The sequence below is a fragment of the Echeneis naucrates genome, chromosome 20, assembly GCF_900963305.1.
Source record: "Echeneis naucrates chromosome 20, fEcheNa1.1, whole genome shotgun sequence".
NCBI classification, from domain to species: Eukaryota; Metazoa; Chordata; class Actinopteri; order Carangiformes; family Echeneidae; genus Echeneis; species Echeneis naucrates.
In genome coordinates this window covers 10,974,343-10,988,761 of record NC_042530.1, presented here as the reverse complement: position 1 = coordinate 10,988,761, position 14,419 = coordinate 10,974,343, and the positions used below count along the sequence as shown (strand labels likewise).

The following is a 14,419-nucleotide window of genomic DNA, read 5'->3' as shown; positions in this document are numbered from 1 at the left end:
TTTTTTCCTTCTGCTTTATCAATATACGGTCTATTTTTCTCGCATTACCCAGAACTGGACTGGACTGCACTGGTATCATTTTTGTTTCTGGCTCAAACCAAAGGCCTCTTTGTGGAGACAGGTTGGCCCCCGAGATAAGAGAGAGATGGCAAGCTCATACAAGAGGATTGGACACCTCTAAAGATAAAGTACAAACACCATAATTCACCCACTACATAGTTTCAGAAAGACACACAAATCCAACTACATATCACATCTGTGCACACACGCGCGTTGGATTGCTGAGGCAAAGTGAGTGGTAACGCATCGTGTCCAATTTGACCTTTGATCCAATTGTTCCTCAGGAGGACAAACTAATCTTCAAGCACACGCACATTCAAACATCCATCTATAGACACATCCCCATCAATTATTTGCTTGCGGAAGAGGAGCACAACAGCCAGCAATTCTGCAAGGAATTATGTCTTTTCTTTCACAGACCCCCTCGAATACAACTAACGGGCCACTGGAGTGAGTAAGACAAATTGTTATACTGTCCAGGCCTTTTTACTATTGCTGGCACTACTGTAACAGGTTGGGTGGAGGAAATACATGGAATGGGATGGGCAATTAGAAGAGGATGCATGTGGATGGAGAGGATGGGACTGCTGAGCAGAAACAGGAAAGATGCGAGGAAGCAGCCTATTGCTTTTGTCAACCTTTTGATATCACAGATACTGAAATGCAATTGGGGAACTGAGAAAAAAATAAATAGCAGAATCTGTCTGATTAGTGGGAGGTAAAGGAGGACTGACTGACCAAATGAGGGAGGAAAGAAGAATATGTGAAAAGGAAGCTATCAGGATGATAAAGGGAGAATAGGATTGCTAAAATTAGGGGTGGAAAGTAATGAATTACATTTACTCTTGTTACTGTAATTGAGTAGCATTTCTGTGCAATTTGTACTTTTTTTGAGGGCTTTTAAAAAAATTCTGTATATAATATACTAGTATGCAGTATACTTTCTTCTGAATACATTTAAAATAACTGCCGTTACAGGGTAAAAATAAGCAAATGAAATAAAATCTCTACAGGTTCCACACCCGAATCTGACTGTATATCTGATTGGCCCTTGCGACCTGCAGTGTCGGACGTCACTTGGACATCAGCTCTGTTCCGTTTGGAGGCAACAAATGAGACGTGCCCGTCAACTTCGAAAGAGTGTTAAGGTTATTGGTTTGGCTGAAACGAGTCTGCAAACATATTGTCACTGCCACTGGTTATCCTGACATTAAAATGAGACGGAGCTAGCATCCTTTAAAAGTTGTCATGTTAGCTTGTCGGTAAATAGTGCAACAATAGACTAAAGAGCAAGGGGTCTCTTTTTCTCTTTGTTCAAGATATTTGCACGATAAGCATCAGGTTTAACCCTTTACAGATGCATCCACTTCACTCTAATCTCTTGCAGTTTTGTGGAAAAGTCATGCGGTTCTTTTGCATGTGGTGTTTATGTAATTTTGCCTATTCTATTTTATTATTCTTCTTATTGGGGTCCTTCAGCAGTATTACAGTTGGATAAATTGAGGCTGACTGGAATGACGTGACTTGTGGAGTCAGTGGGCTATTCAAACTAATTTTTACTTAAGTACTTTTACTTGTAATTGAGTACAATTCAACAAATGCAACTCTTTCCACCTCTGGCTAAAATCAAATGGAAGTAATTTTACCTAATCATTACCATGTCCTCGGTATAAAGACTCCTGTTGCTCTATAAACTAAGCTTTTACTCAAAATAATGAAGCAGCAAAGTGCACCAATCGACATTCACAGAACCAACATTTGCTGTCAAGTCTCAGCTGCACATATTAGTGGTGACATTCATCACACTCACCACACGCCTAAAGGGACAACCTGGCACCTTTAGGTATATCACCACAGAGCTGGAGAGACTAAAAAATTAAAAGCCTGGAGATGGAGAGTTGGAAGAGTGTGTATAGTTTTTCTGCAGTCTGTAAGCAGATTACCAAATCCTGTGATGCATTTAATTCATCATACCTCATCACATTTGTCATCTCAGATGTACGCAACTACACACACGCACACAAACATACAGAATTCGTATTGCTCCCCAACTCTTCCCGTCATTGCCCTTCTCTGCCATCAGTGTCAGGCATGGCTTTGCCCTCTTGTCTGTTTCCTCCGCTGCTTCGCGGTGAACTTTACATTTCAATTTCTTTCATGCCAACACAGCTATATCTTGAAGTCTATCCTCATTTGCCTTGTGGGACATCGTGCTGGCTTTGAGATTCACCACTTTAAACTGTTGCATAATTACTTAGTAATTTAATTAGGTATGTGTTTCCAACTCATTATGAGTAGAAAAGGGGTGTAGAACAATTTAGCATAATGTTCTACACTGAATTGGCCATTGACCCAGTTGCCCCAAAAGTGTAGAGCAACAGTTGTGTGGTTAGACTACTGAGGCACAGATTCTAAAATTAACACAACCATTACATGTGAAATTCTGAAAATTACCACTATCATAGCACACTTATATTAACTAATGTCTATAGGTTGAATATATGAAGTATGAAGACAAATCTTCTGATAGTTAGGATTTGATTAGTGGTTAATGTAACAAACTACAGACCTACCTTTGACCTTTTTGCGTTTACTTTGCATATGATTATTGAAAAGGGGCACCCAATGTGCAACAAAATTCATTTTCTTTAAAAACAGAAGAGTCCCTGTTGGCAGTATTAAAACTAGATGAATTTCCATCTTTTCTTCTGCCGGGAATATTTAAAGCAAGAACAATAAATCAAGTCATCCTCTGGCAGCTATAGTCCAAGTGCCGTTGTACTGAACCCCTGAATGCTACGACTAAATGTGTTTAAATTTGCACAAAATCCTTTCTCTGGTCATTGCTACAAATATCACAATGTCTTTCAAAGGAGTTAACAAGAACTAGAGAAAAATCCTTATTATCTTTATTATCTTCTCCGCACTGATGTGTAGCAACACAGCAGCGAACATCTATTGCTGTGCCAAATCACATTCTACTTGAGGCTTGACCTTCATTGCTAATTGGCAGTTAAATGATTTGAAAGCATGCAAATAGCATTTGGTGACCACCAGAGATCATCCCGGGCAGTGGTGCATAATCAATTGACATCAATAGACACAATCCCCAACTGCTCGACTCAACAGAAGTGGTTTCTCTAGAGTCATAACCAAACAGCCTTTGGTTACTGTCTCTCCACTGTCAGCTTTTGTGAAGGTTTTCTGTACTTAAAAAAATATCTATTTGTTTTTTTTTTGTTTGTTTGTTTGTTTATTTGGTGACCACAAAAACCTTCCCCCAACAATTTACCTCCCTGTCAGTTCTTAAGTTTAAATTTAGACAAGTGTTATTGCTGTCCTGGGTCTCAACGTGAGATAAAAAGGAAAGAGGCCTCTCAGTCAAAGTCAGGTCGATGCAGAGGCTTTGGGTGTCAATAAGAGATGCTATCCCTACTCGAGAGCTCACCTTGAGGCAGTGGACCATGACATAACCTGAGAGCAGTGCCTGCTGCTGCCCGCTAAAATGCTTGCCAAAAAAAGATGCCACAACTGCGACAAGTCGTGTGTAGAAATCTTGGGGATACTTGCTATTGTAGTGAATACATAAATGCCTGATGATCTTTGAGCGTTTGACAGATGAATATAACGTGGTTGGCTGATATACAATAACCTTTGGGAAACAAAAAAAAAAAAAATACAAAGAGAAACCATCTGAATGTGACTGATACTTGTCTGCTTTTGAATGCTCTTGATGTTTGCAACAATCCCACCACAGTCAAATAATGCTGTCAACATCATTTATTAGAAAATCTATGACCTCACTTTCCCTGACTTCAAGGCATGAGACACTGCTCCAAATTCCTGTCTCTGCCACTGTTAGAGTATTTGTCAAAGCCACATTAATTTTATGTCAAAGTTCAAAACATTCTTTCCAAAATGCTTGAGGATAGGACTCCATCAAAGTCATTACAGGGATTCCAGTGAGCAAACAAGATACTTTCCCCTGGTGACTTTTTTTTTTTTATGCCTCTGTGGTATAAAATATTTCATTTTCCTGAAAAAAAAAAAAAATCCACTGCAGCATTTTCACAGTGGGAGGTCCTGGCAGAAATGAAACCCTCAGTAGATGCAGTAAAAATTTACCCACAACACATGGCTTTACCTCCTGCTGAAAAATGTATGTACCAAACCCAATGCAGGAGGAGAAGCTGCATGGCCTCTGGGCAAATTCAGCAGTCGTTAACCTTTTCCTGTCACATATAATGTCGTCCAAAAATCAGCAGCTTTCCTGTCACCAGATGTTTGTAGACACATGAGCTGAGTAATTTGTTGTCTTTGACTTCACTCATCACCAGGTTTTGACCCCTCAGCTCACTAATTTACATCGCGTCACGCAGATGAAGGCTGTTTAATAAAACATCGCCACTGGAGGCCCGAACAGGCTTCACTCTCCCCTTACAAGTCATGCTCTCATTTATTCATGAATTCATGCAATCATCTCCCTGATTCACCGAACCACCGTGCTCTTTGGAAGCTGTCTGTCAGGCATCTGAGGGGAATGAGGAAGAGATGAAGACGGAGTGAGGAGGAGAGAATATGAGCATACACGCGCACACACACACACACACACACACAGGCTCACAAACAAAGGCCCAAGTATGATGTCATTGGTGGTCACCTGATGTTATACCCATAAGGACACTGTGCTTGGCAAGGCATTATAGATATTCCTAGAGCAGACAGGTGTGTCCATATCTTGGATTTAGTGTTTGCTATACAGGCGAAAAAACATACAATTTTCACTTCAGAAACACGCAGGACTCTATTGTTCATTTGTCATGACGGTTAATCTTTGTTTCTATCTCTCCTTTTGGCGAGAGGAGCCAAAGCCAAGCAGGTCAATGATTTTTCTTTGTAAACCAGCAGACAGTTTGTTGTGGACTTATCAGAGACAACACTGTTTAGACGTGATTGCTATCACACCAGCAACACTCGCCACTCTGGAAACAGACTGACAGAACTAACATAGGAAAGAAAGAACGAACATTGGAAAAGGCAGCAAGAGATATTTGAAAGCACTGAAGTTTATAAGTGAAGTGTTTTGCCAAATGTGTGTCCTTACTCTTGCTGATTGAGCCACCAAGTACATCTGTGTTTGTGTGCGCGTGTGTATGGATGTTTGAGCTTTTTCTTTGGTTTGAAGAGACCCCACAAGAGGCAAAGAGGAGATTGAGAGGAGAGAGAAAAACAAATTTTAGATGTGAAACAAGCTGTTTGATTAGCGAAAGTGAAGGTGAATGTTTCAATGTTCACAAATACACACAGACAGTGTGTGGAGAATGAACACTTGATTGTGACTGAACAGCATACAAGGTCATTGCCTCATTATCACTCTCCTCTTCTTGTCCTCTCAGGTGCACAATTGTCAGCTACTTTCACTGTTTCTTGACTCTTTTTTTTTTTTTTCCTCAGTTTTTCTGTTTTCAACTTTTCTCACAAATGTTCTGTGTGTTTCAGCTTCACCAATCAGTTTTTTTCTTGCATTTGTCTTTCTCGATTACTCTCTTTGTCACAGTTTTCCACTCTCATTCACAATGACACTTTGATTGTTTCCACATAAAATGCACCCATGAAAAAAAAAAAAACAATATCTTGGATACTCTCTTGGGTATTATTAAATCAATTTGATAGTAACAGATTTCATCAGAAATCAGCCATCTTTGCTTTTTAGAATTCAGATTTTTTTTTTTTCTTCTCCATCTGGTTTTGTAACCTCCTTTATTCCTCCCACTGCAACTTCTGATGTTCTTTAATGTTGTTCATCACTTGCCTCAGCCTGGTTTTCCTCCCACCCTTTTGTCTGTCATTTGCAGATTGTCAGTACGACTGACACTTGCGCACTACGTTGTGAGGCATCAACACCGTTGTTGCTCTCGGTGACGCAAAACTGGCTGCCGTTCAAGACCCTCTACCTCTGTGGCAGTTTGAATACTTTGTCATGGTGACAGTAAAGATCATGATGCTCACTTCATAGCTATTAATAGTGACACAACTTACCCTTGCGCTTGTCTTCTCCTGCATATTTTTAAAGCTACGGCTTCTTTTTTATATGTGCAAATGCTGCAGCATTATTTTTAATGTGCTCTTCTGGGTTGTTTATATACAGAGCAGTCCTCTCATAGCTTCAGTGTCTTGCCCAGCATCAATTCTGCATCATTTCAGATGACAGACCAAGCAACTGCACCTCCCGATGCCCTAACATTTCACTTACATTCACAGTTAAATATAATGAATTAATTGTTAAATATAATGTGGAGTCAAGGTGACATCTTTCATTTTTGTGGTGAGTATATAGCATCTGACATCTGGAGCCTGAGGCTAAATATGGTAGAGACAGCGAACTTTTAGGCTGCAGGTTTTTAATGGTTAAAACGCTGGTCTCAATCTGTTCCTCTGTTTAAAAAAAAAAAAAAAAAAATCATCACTCAGCTTCTGGTGCTTTCTTCCCGTCTGACTAGTTTCTATTTTTGAGTCTGGCATTCTCTGTGACACTCAGTTTCACACGTGTGTCTTATTTTATCACTGTAACAGTTTTTTTTTTATTTCTTGCTGTCTGTATGAATGACCAGTGCTAGCAGCAGGGACTAATTAGCATATTTAGAATAATCTGTGCATGTGTGTGTGTGTTTGTGTTCAAGTGCATTAATGGTGAATGGTTCGCATGTTGGTTCGCTGACCAACAGGACTAGTGCTGTCATCAGTCTGTGAAGAGGCATCTGGTATTCCATCTGATTGTGTGGGGATTGTGTTTGTGTGTGTGTCTCTCTATGTCTGTGTACAGCACGTTTGCGAGCACATTTGTGCACATGCAAACCATGTATTTCTGCCAGTATTGGTGTGCGTGCATACCATTGTGTACATAGACCGAATGCGACTGCATATGTTTGGAGTGTATTTGTGTATGTACATGTTGTACATGTACTGTAGCTATGTGCTTGTGTTCCACACCACACAGTTTGATAAACGATACACTGTTTTTGACAGTTGGCTTTTCTCCCACAAGAGCAAACAAATTAATTTCCTCAGACATTACAAGTACCACATAGATTGCATAGTTGTATTTCAAAATAAAAGCGGGAATTGCTTCCTCAGAAGTGATGAACAGAAGAAGTGAACATGCATTGCCAAAACCTAAAATGTAATCTCATATTTCACTGTGATGTGCCAGTGTGTGCCGTCTAAAGGTGTGTCTGAGCTTGGCCTCAGCAGTTAGTAGGTTAAAAAATGTTTGATGTTTTAATTTCTTGGACGAACGAGACCTGTCCTGCCTTTGCCTGAAAAAAAAATCCAAGAAAATGTGTTCCCCGTGACATCTCTAAGAGGCTAATAAAAATAAAAGTGGGAAAGAGTGCTGTCCTCACGTAGCTGTACTCAGTGAACACAGATCAGACAGGCCCATTAACAGAGCGGTTGTTAAAAAGACATGAATCAAGCTGTGCCACTGTAGGAAAAGACAGTTGTTGCATAATTTGATTCGGCATAATGTATTTAACCGATCGTAAGTAAGTAGCACACAGGCTGATCAGATAAGTATCGTAACTGTTTATAAGGTTTCCATTCTTTAATATAATGATGAAAAAAGGCAGCGTTGTAGTGTTGATTTACTCTTATTGTTAGAATGACTGTCATGACATTTCAAAGATGGATTTCTAGAATTAATGATCTGTATTATATCATTTAGAATTTTTTATAATTGCAGTGAAAGATTCCATCTCCTATTAATCACTCCATTTTTGTCTTCTCAGCGGATATTTACATATGTTTCTTTGTGTGTGCAGGCGTGTTGTGGAATCTGTCATCATGTGATGCTTTAAAGATGCCCATCATCCAGGATGCACTGGCCGTTTTGACCAATAGTGTCATCATACCACACTCGAACTGGGACTCCTCCCCCAATCACCATGATGACCGCAAGCTCCACCTACACACCTCCCAGGTCCTACGCAATGCCACGGGCTGCCTCAGGTAAATGGAACACACACATCTATCAGCCTACTAAAATGGGAAATCCTGTCCAGGCTGATTATTTAATTCTTTCTCTGCCAATCTTTATTTCTAATCTTTCTCTGCTGTCTTTCATACAGCATAAATCAAAATGGTCAGGTTATTGATATTTTTTCGCTGACATGCAACATGCATCACTTACTTTTCTTATTTATTAAGCGCCACAGAGAACATTTGCCGTGCGTGTCTGTGTGTGTCATAATTCACATATTACCTATTGAAATTTGCCATAATGAGATGATTTCATTGTGCGTGACAGTGAATCTTGTCTGTTGAATGTCTGCTGTGATTGTAGATGTATATTTTCAGAAATTATGAGCAATAAGTGCAGAGTTGCCGCTTTCTCTCCCCCTCACTCATTCACTTACTAAATGGTGCCCGTAACTATAGTAACAACCCCTCACTTGCATGAGGACATTGTGTGTCAGGGCATTCTTTTGGTCCATTGTGCTGATAAAATACTTTCTTTAGATGTTAAAGCTTGAAATAATGAAGGACCTTGAGCTTTGTGAATAACAGCGTTTATTTGGTTTTCAGAAGTCTGAAAAGTGTTGTCTTCCTTGATAAACTTGTAAACTATTGGATTTACCCCGTGAAAAAAAAAAAGCTTTTTTTCCTTCATGAAAAGTTGCTTTATGAGAGTACTGAGTTCAGTACCTGCCCACAGTGGGCTGGTACTAACGCAACATTTCCTAAAGTCATGCCAAAATTACGATTGGATTGCTCGTCAGTTCCTGTGTGTTTCAGCCACACAGAAATATCCCCAAGCTAATCCTGGACATGCTTTTATAATCAGATAGATTCACACGTAAGAAATAGATGCCAGCCGTTTCATTAAGAGCGTACTAGAACTGGGTAGAGCCTTCCTTTGCTCTCCAACTGGCGATCCTCTGTAGCATAGATTTGGACTGAACCTTGCTCCAGCTTGATATAAACTTATCATAGAATTTCTGCAGCTTTATCAGCTGCTAATACATGCTTTAAAAGGAGAGAGACTATTGAAATTCATACAACATTATGTTCATAAAAACTGTTTCCAGAGCTTGAGGCCATTATTCCTGCCAAAGTACTTTTTAATAATGTGACAGAGACCTCTAAACCTCTCTTTTCACCACTCTTTGTGAGTACAGATTGACAGATGGTTATAATAATATTGTTAACTAGAAATCGAATGTGTTGGTTTTTCAAGACCTACCTTGACAGAAGAAGAAGAAATCTATATTTATTGATTTGGAGCGCAGCCAATCATGCAAGGATTTCCTTAATCACGAGCAGAAAATATATGCTATGTCTGCTGCAACGGTTGTGCGCTGTGGTGAAGCTACAGTGACATATATCTCCTTTTTTTTTATTTGTAAATGATGTATCCTCTGCTAAAGAAGGTGAGAGAGGTCGCACTGGGGCCCTTCTCCTCACCATTTAGACACTTCGATCAGCTTTTATCATGGCTGCCACTTAAACACTTCCAGGTCATTTAATTTGGTTTGGTACCTTCCTAAGCAACAAAAACTGTTTGACCGCAAACATTGATTGTTATTAAGGGGCCCAAATTGTGCCAAGAAAACATTCCCCACGCCATTACACCTGCCTGGGCTGTTAACACCAGGCACGTTGGGCCCGCGTGGTCATGATGTTGATGCCAGATTCTTGCCAAACCATCTGCCTCAGGGGAAGCTGAGAATCACAAAGCAAAGCTGTGTTTTTCCAGTCTTCAGTTGTCCAGTGTTGATGACTCTGCACCAGCTGAAACAACTTTCTGATCTTGGCTGACAGGAGTGGAAGTGAAGTGGTCTCTCTAGTTGAAGCCCATCCACCTTGTAGTTCATACGCATGTGCATTCTGACATACTTTTCCATTAACTACAATTGTAATGAGTGGTATACAAGCACAACCTGAACGCCAGCAGGATGCCTTATACAAACCTTTTTGAATAAAACAATAAATCCTCTTTAGTATATGCCGTACATTTGAATACCCAACAGAAGCTGCTGATGACCAGTAAATATGGACCCATTAAAAAGTATGAATAGCACATGTAAACAGCCCTCAATTAGGCGAAACTCATTATGATTTGACGCTATATGAATAAATCTGATTTGATTTGGTTTAAACTATCTGCCAACAATGTAGAAATGCTAACCCATAGCATCACACTACTGCTGGCTTAGAGCACATTGTGTTCACACAACAGTAACATTTTAGTTATAGTGCATGTTGTTTCTGTCACCTTGAAAATGCAGAAAAAAATGCTAGATCGAATACTTTTTGATAATGACACTGCAGGTGAACAGTAAACTGGCCGTGTAGCATTGTTGTTCTTGTTGTGCAAAAATATATTGAGCAAACATAAACAGATGTGAACTTTTTTTTTCTTTCCAATTAAGATTGATTTCTCTGAGGTATCTGAAGGAACCCTCATGTTATTCTGGATCACAATAAATCACTGTGCTCAGCTGACATTTCGATGATACAAGCAGGGTTTAGCTACTGCCTAGTTCATTTGCTGTCTCAAAAGTAATTAAACTCAGAGCGAAAAGTCCTTCTTGTTTTCAATATCCTACTACTGCTGTTTGAGCCAAAACCTTTGTTCATGGATTCACAGAAACTTTTTGTCGACATCCATTGTAACATTGGTAGATCCATTTTCAAGTTCACAACACATACCAGCTTTCATTATGTATAATGTTTGCAGTAAAATTGCTACATTTGACAATTTGCCATTTAACTTATTCCAATTTTAAAAACGATTTGATGATAATGATGAAGTGCACTGATGATAGCAAAATCCCTCACATAAACACATCTTCCCACTGGTGATTTTTAAATCTGGCTGTGGGGATTTGATTTGTAATTTGGTAGCACAGAAAGGGAGCTCTGGTATTTGATCCCATAAACGGGATTTGTTCACCTAAACACACACACACACACACACCCACCAACCAACTCCAGAGAGAGTTGAAGCGGGTAAGAATAGAAACTCCCTGTCCACTTGGCCATCTTTCTTTGAGCTGTGTACTCAATCAACCACCAGCAGCCTCTGGATTAAACCTCACCCCAGTCGCACTGCAGAGCTCCTCTTGACTTGTTTTGAATGTTTATCCCCTGCTATTGAAGGTCTCTCTAGCATATTTCAAAGCTACTCCTAAAATGCCACAAACAGCTTTTTGTGTGTAAGGTTTTGAATTGTGAATGTAATTAAATCACTAAAGCAAAAGCTCCAGTGGCTTCAGCCATTGTTCCATTTGTGACTGCTTGAACTATAAATGCTGGTTTGCGTAAATATGATTTTTCTAAATATCTTAAGTGTGTTACTCAAATATTAACTTACTACAAAATTACCATAGTTCTCATTATGTAAGTTTTTATGTAACTTTTCTGTCTGCTGGCTGAAGAAGCAAAAATAGAGCCAGTCAGTGGGAAGCTGCCAATGCTTTTTATTTCAACAGTAAAAATATCCTCAACGTGTACATTCCCATATATTTATCTGCGCTGTTGTTGTCGCCTTCTCCCGGCATAATCCTCCACATGGCAAAAAACACTGTCTTTGATTACAATTTCAAGGTTTAACTACAGCTGGAAGTACCAGGAATATTGGTTGTGTGCAATTACAGACAGCCCAAACAACGCTGGTAAAATGCAAAGTGGTGGTGTTTTGTTTTGTTTTTTTTGTTGTTGTTGTTGTTGTGTTTCTTATAAACCTCAGTTGCTTTTGCTGTTGGCTTTCTTAATGGAACAGCTGTTCCATGGAGCTTGTGATACAGGAAAAGATGATTATGCACAATAACTCAACATCACAAACACCTGTACAAATCGTATTCAGTCCACTAATAGCTTTGCATTTGCAACAAATATTACATTTAGGGTTTTATAATGTTACTGTGTGTGTGTGTGTGTGTGTGTGTGTGTGTGTGTGTCAGAGCAATGCTGATTTAATGCTGCTATTTTTTTAGGCTTTTTTGCGTTATTGCATTTCTGTTTAGAATATATTCTATTTGTACTGCCACATATGTGTGGATGGAGATTGAGTGCATGGTCCAGCATAGTTTATTACCACTGACATATCAGAAATATGTTTAATAACATCATCATTAAATGTATCGGAACAGTTATTGGTGTGCATAATTAAAATCACAGTGTACAGAATATAGATGTGGTTTTGAAGTTATTCCTCTGTGTAAAATTGATGAAAATGAATCTCATTTGCAGTTAGAAGAGATAGCAGTTTGCTGATAATGGGATTTTTATGTTAGATGGGCAAGGTGATTTGTTAAAATCCAAAAAAGACTAATTGACTTAAATGTATTTTAAAAGCCAAATGAGCAGCAGTGAGTCGAAGTACAGATCCTCCCGGTCAAATGTTACTCCAATAAAAGTGAAAGGAGCTAAGTTAAATTATGAGTTGCGTAAAAGCACTGGAGTTCTTGAATCAGTACATTCAAAGACTTTTTTTTTTTTTTTTCCCCCCTCTCTTTTGGCTTTTCCCTGTTCTGGGTCACTACAGAAAGTCAGCTTCCTGCTAAGCTCCGTAAGTGACTCTCGTTTGACTTGGCGCTTAGTACTCAGACGGCCTCTTCGCTGCTGGGGAGCATGCATTATTAGTGACCCTCTGTGAGAATTTTCCCAACAGATACATTCCTTTTTATTCCAAAAAAAAGAACGGGGTCCAGTCTTTGGGCTAGTCTCTACTCTCTGCAGGGGTCCGGTCTCTGTTCTGAGCCGTTCCTCGCTCATCATCAATTAACCTAGACATGTTCAGGTGCCCCCTCTGGGAACTGAACCGTGCCTACTATGCTCAAGTCACCACATTCATTCGTTCATTTATTTATTTATGGGTAGTGGGGCATGCATTATTAGTGAACCCCCGCGGAGCATTTTCATAAGATACATTCCTTTTTGTTCTGGGGGGAAATGTAAAAAGTTGGAAACATACAAATAAGGATACTTATTTGGAAGGGATGGACTTAATGTTTAGCGTGATAAGACCCCGTGAGAGGAGGTGAGAGAAGGAGTCTGCTGCTCTCCAGGGTTGTTTTCTATCTCACTAGCTGTTCTGGGTGGTTAAAATGGCACGAGGCCACAGAGTTTAGGCCCCAGTGTACCTGAGTTAAATTTCAAACCGGCTACCTTTCCTACCTTCTGACTGTCTTGTGTGTGCTACATGAATGTTATGTCTCTTTAGATGTGGCTGAGCGAAAATAAACTGATGCCACAGCCGGTAAGCTGTATATAATAATGAAAATGAACTGGTGTCAGTACATCAGTTGTTTTGATTATGAGTGTGTGAATGTGTGTATTTTTCATGCATGTGTGTATGCAACATATTTTTGCTTAATCGAGTGTTGGGGATTCTGGGCCAACCCCACTTTATATAACCTACACACACATACATGCTTCTCATGCTTTTCAGCCTGACTCCTGTCTATTATAGAGGCAGTTCCTTATCCACAACTCAGGTGCCTCACTGCAGGTTGTTCATTTCCAGCCACGCCAAAGACAAAAAGCTGCACGCTGCCTTGATGTTGTGTGTGCTGTCTGTATGCGAATGTGTTTGTTTTTTTTTTTTGGTTTTTCTGTACTCATCAGGATCACATTTGTTTCTTTTCAGACACCTACAGATGTGGCTGAGCAATCATACGAGCTATTAGACTAATCAAGAAACGGAGTGCAGGGCCACAAATGAGTTTGTTTCCATATTTATTCCATTGATATTAATTGCTTTGTATGCATGCGAGTGCCATCTGGTGATGACCCTCTGCTGCCTCGGCCTGCCGACACACACACACACACACACACACACACACACACGCACGCACACACCAGCTGTTTGAGACAAAGTCACTCAGTGGTCATTTGTTCCTTGAGCAACATTAGAAAGCCATCTGTCTGAGATTCACTCATGTTCACATCTTTCCTGTGCATGTTGTATAAATCTTCAAACACCTGAAGTTATTAATAATGAAATGTGTGATTAGTGGCTCTCAGCTTTTTTTTATGAGGTCAGATGAACAGTATATAATCCATCGAATATTTTCATTATGCAAATCACTGATGAAAAACATCTTTGCCACGTTTTCACAACTCCTGGTGTCTTCGGAAGTGAGGATACAAGGAAGCTCGTTACTGCACTTGTTAAGTGCAGAGGCTACTTTTGGTTAATGGTTTTACATAAGTCATGATACATTTTGTTACTGGAATGGCCCTTTCTGAACTGACCAGCAGGAAGATACACATCAGCATCAACCACTGAAAAGGACTAGCTGGTGTCCATAAGTTCACCAGCGAGTCTATAACACATAAATTATGTTCAGTTGCT

General features: G+C 39.7%; 1 protein-coding gene across 1 annotated transcript in view; it reads left to right on the top strand.

The window, feature by feature from the left end:
• Nucleotides 1–14,419, top strand: part of ctnnd2a (catenin (cadherin-associated protein), delta 2a) — a 228,178-nt gene that overhangs the window by 168,018 nt on the left and 45,741 nt on the right. The window contains exon 15 of the mRNA XM_029528938.1: nt 7,881–8,067. Coding sequence (XP_029384798.1) covers nt 7,881–8,067 — 187 coding nt within the window. The remainder of the gene's footprint in view (nt 1–7,880; nt 8,068–14,419) is intronic.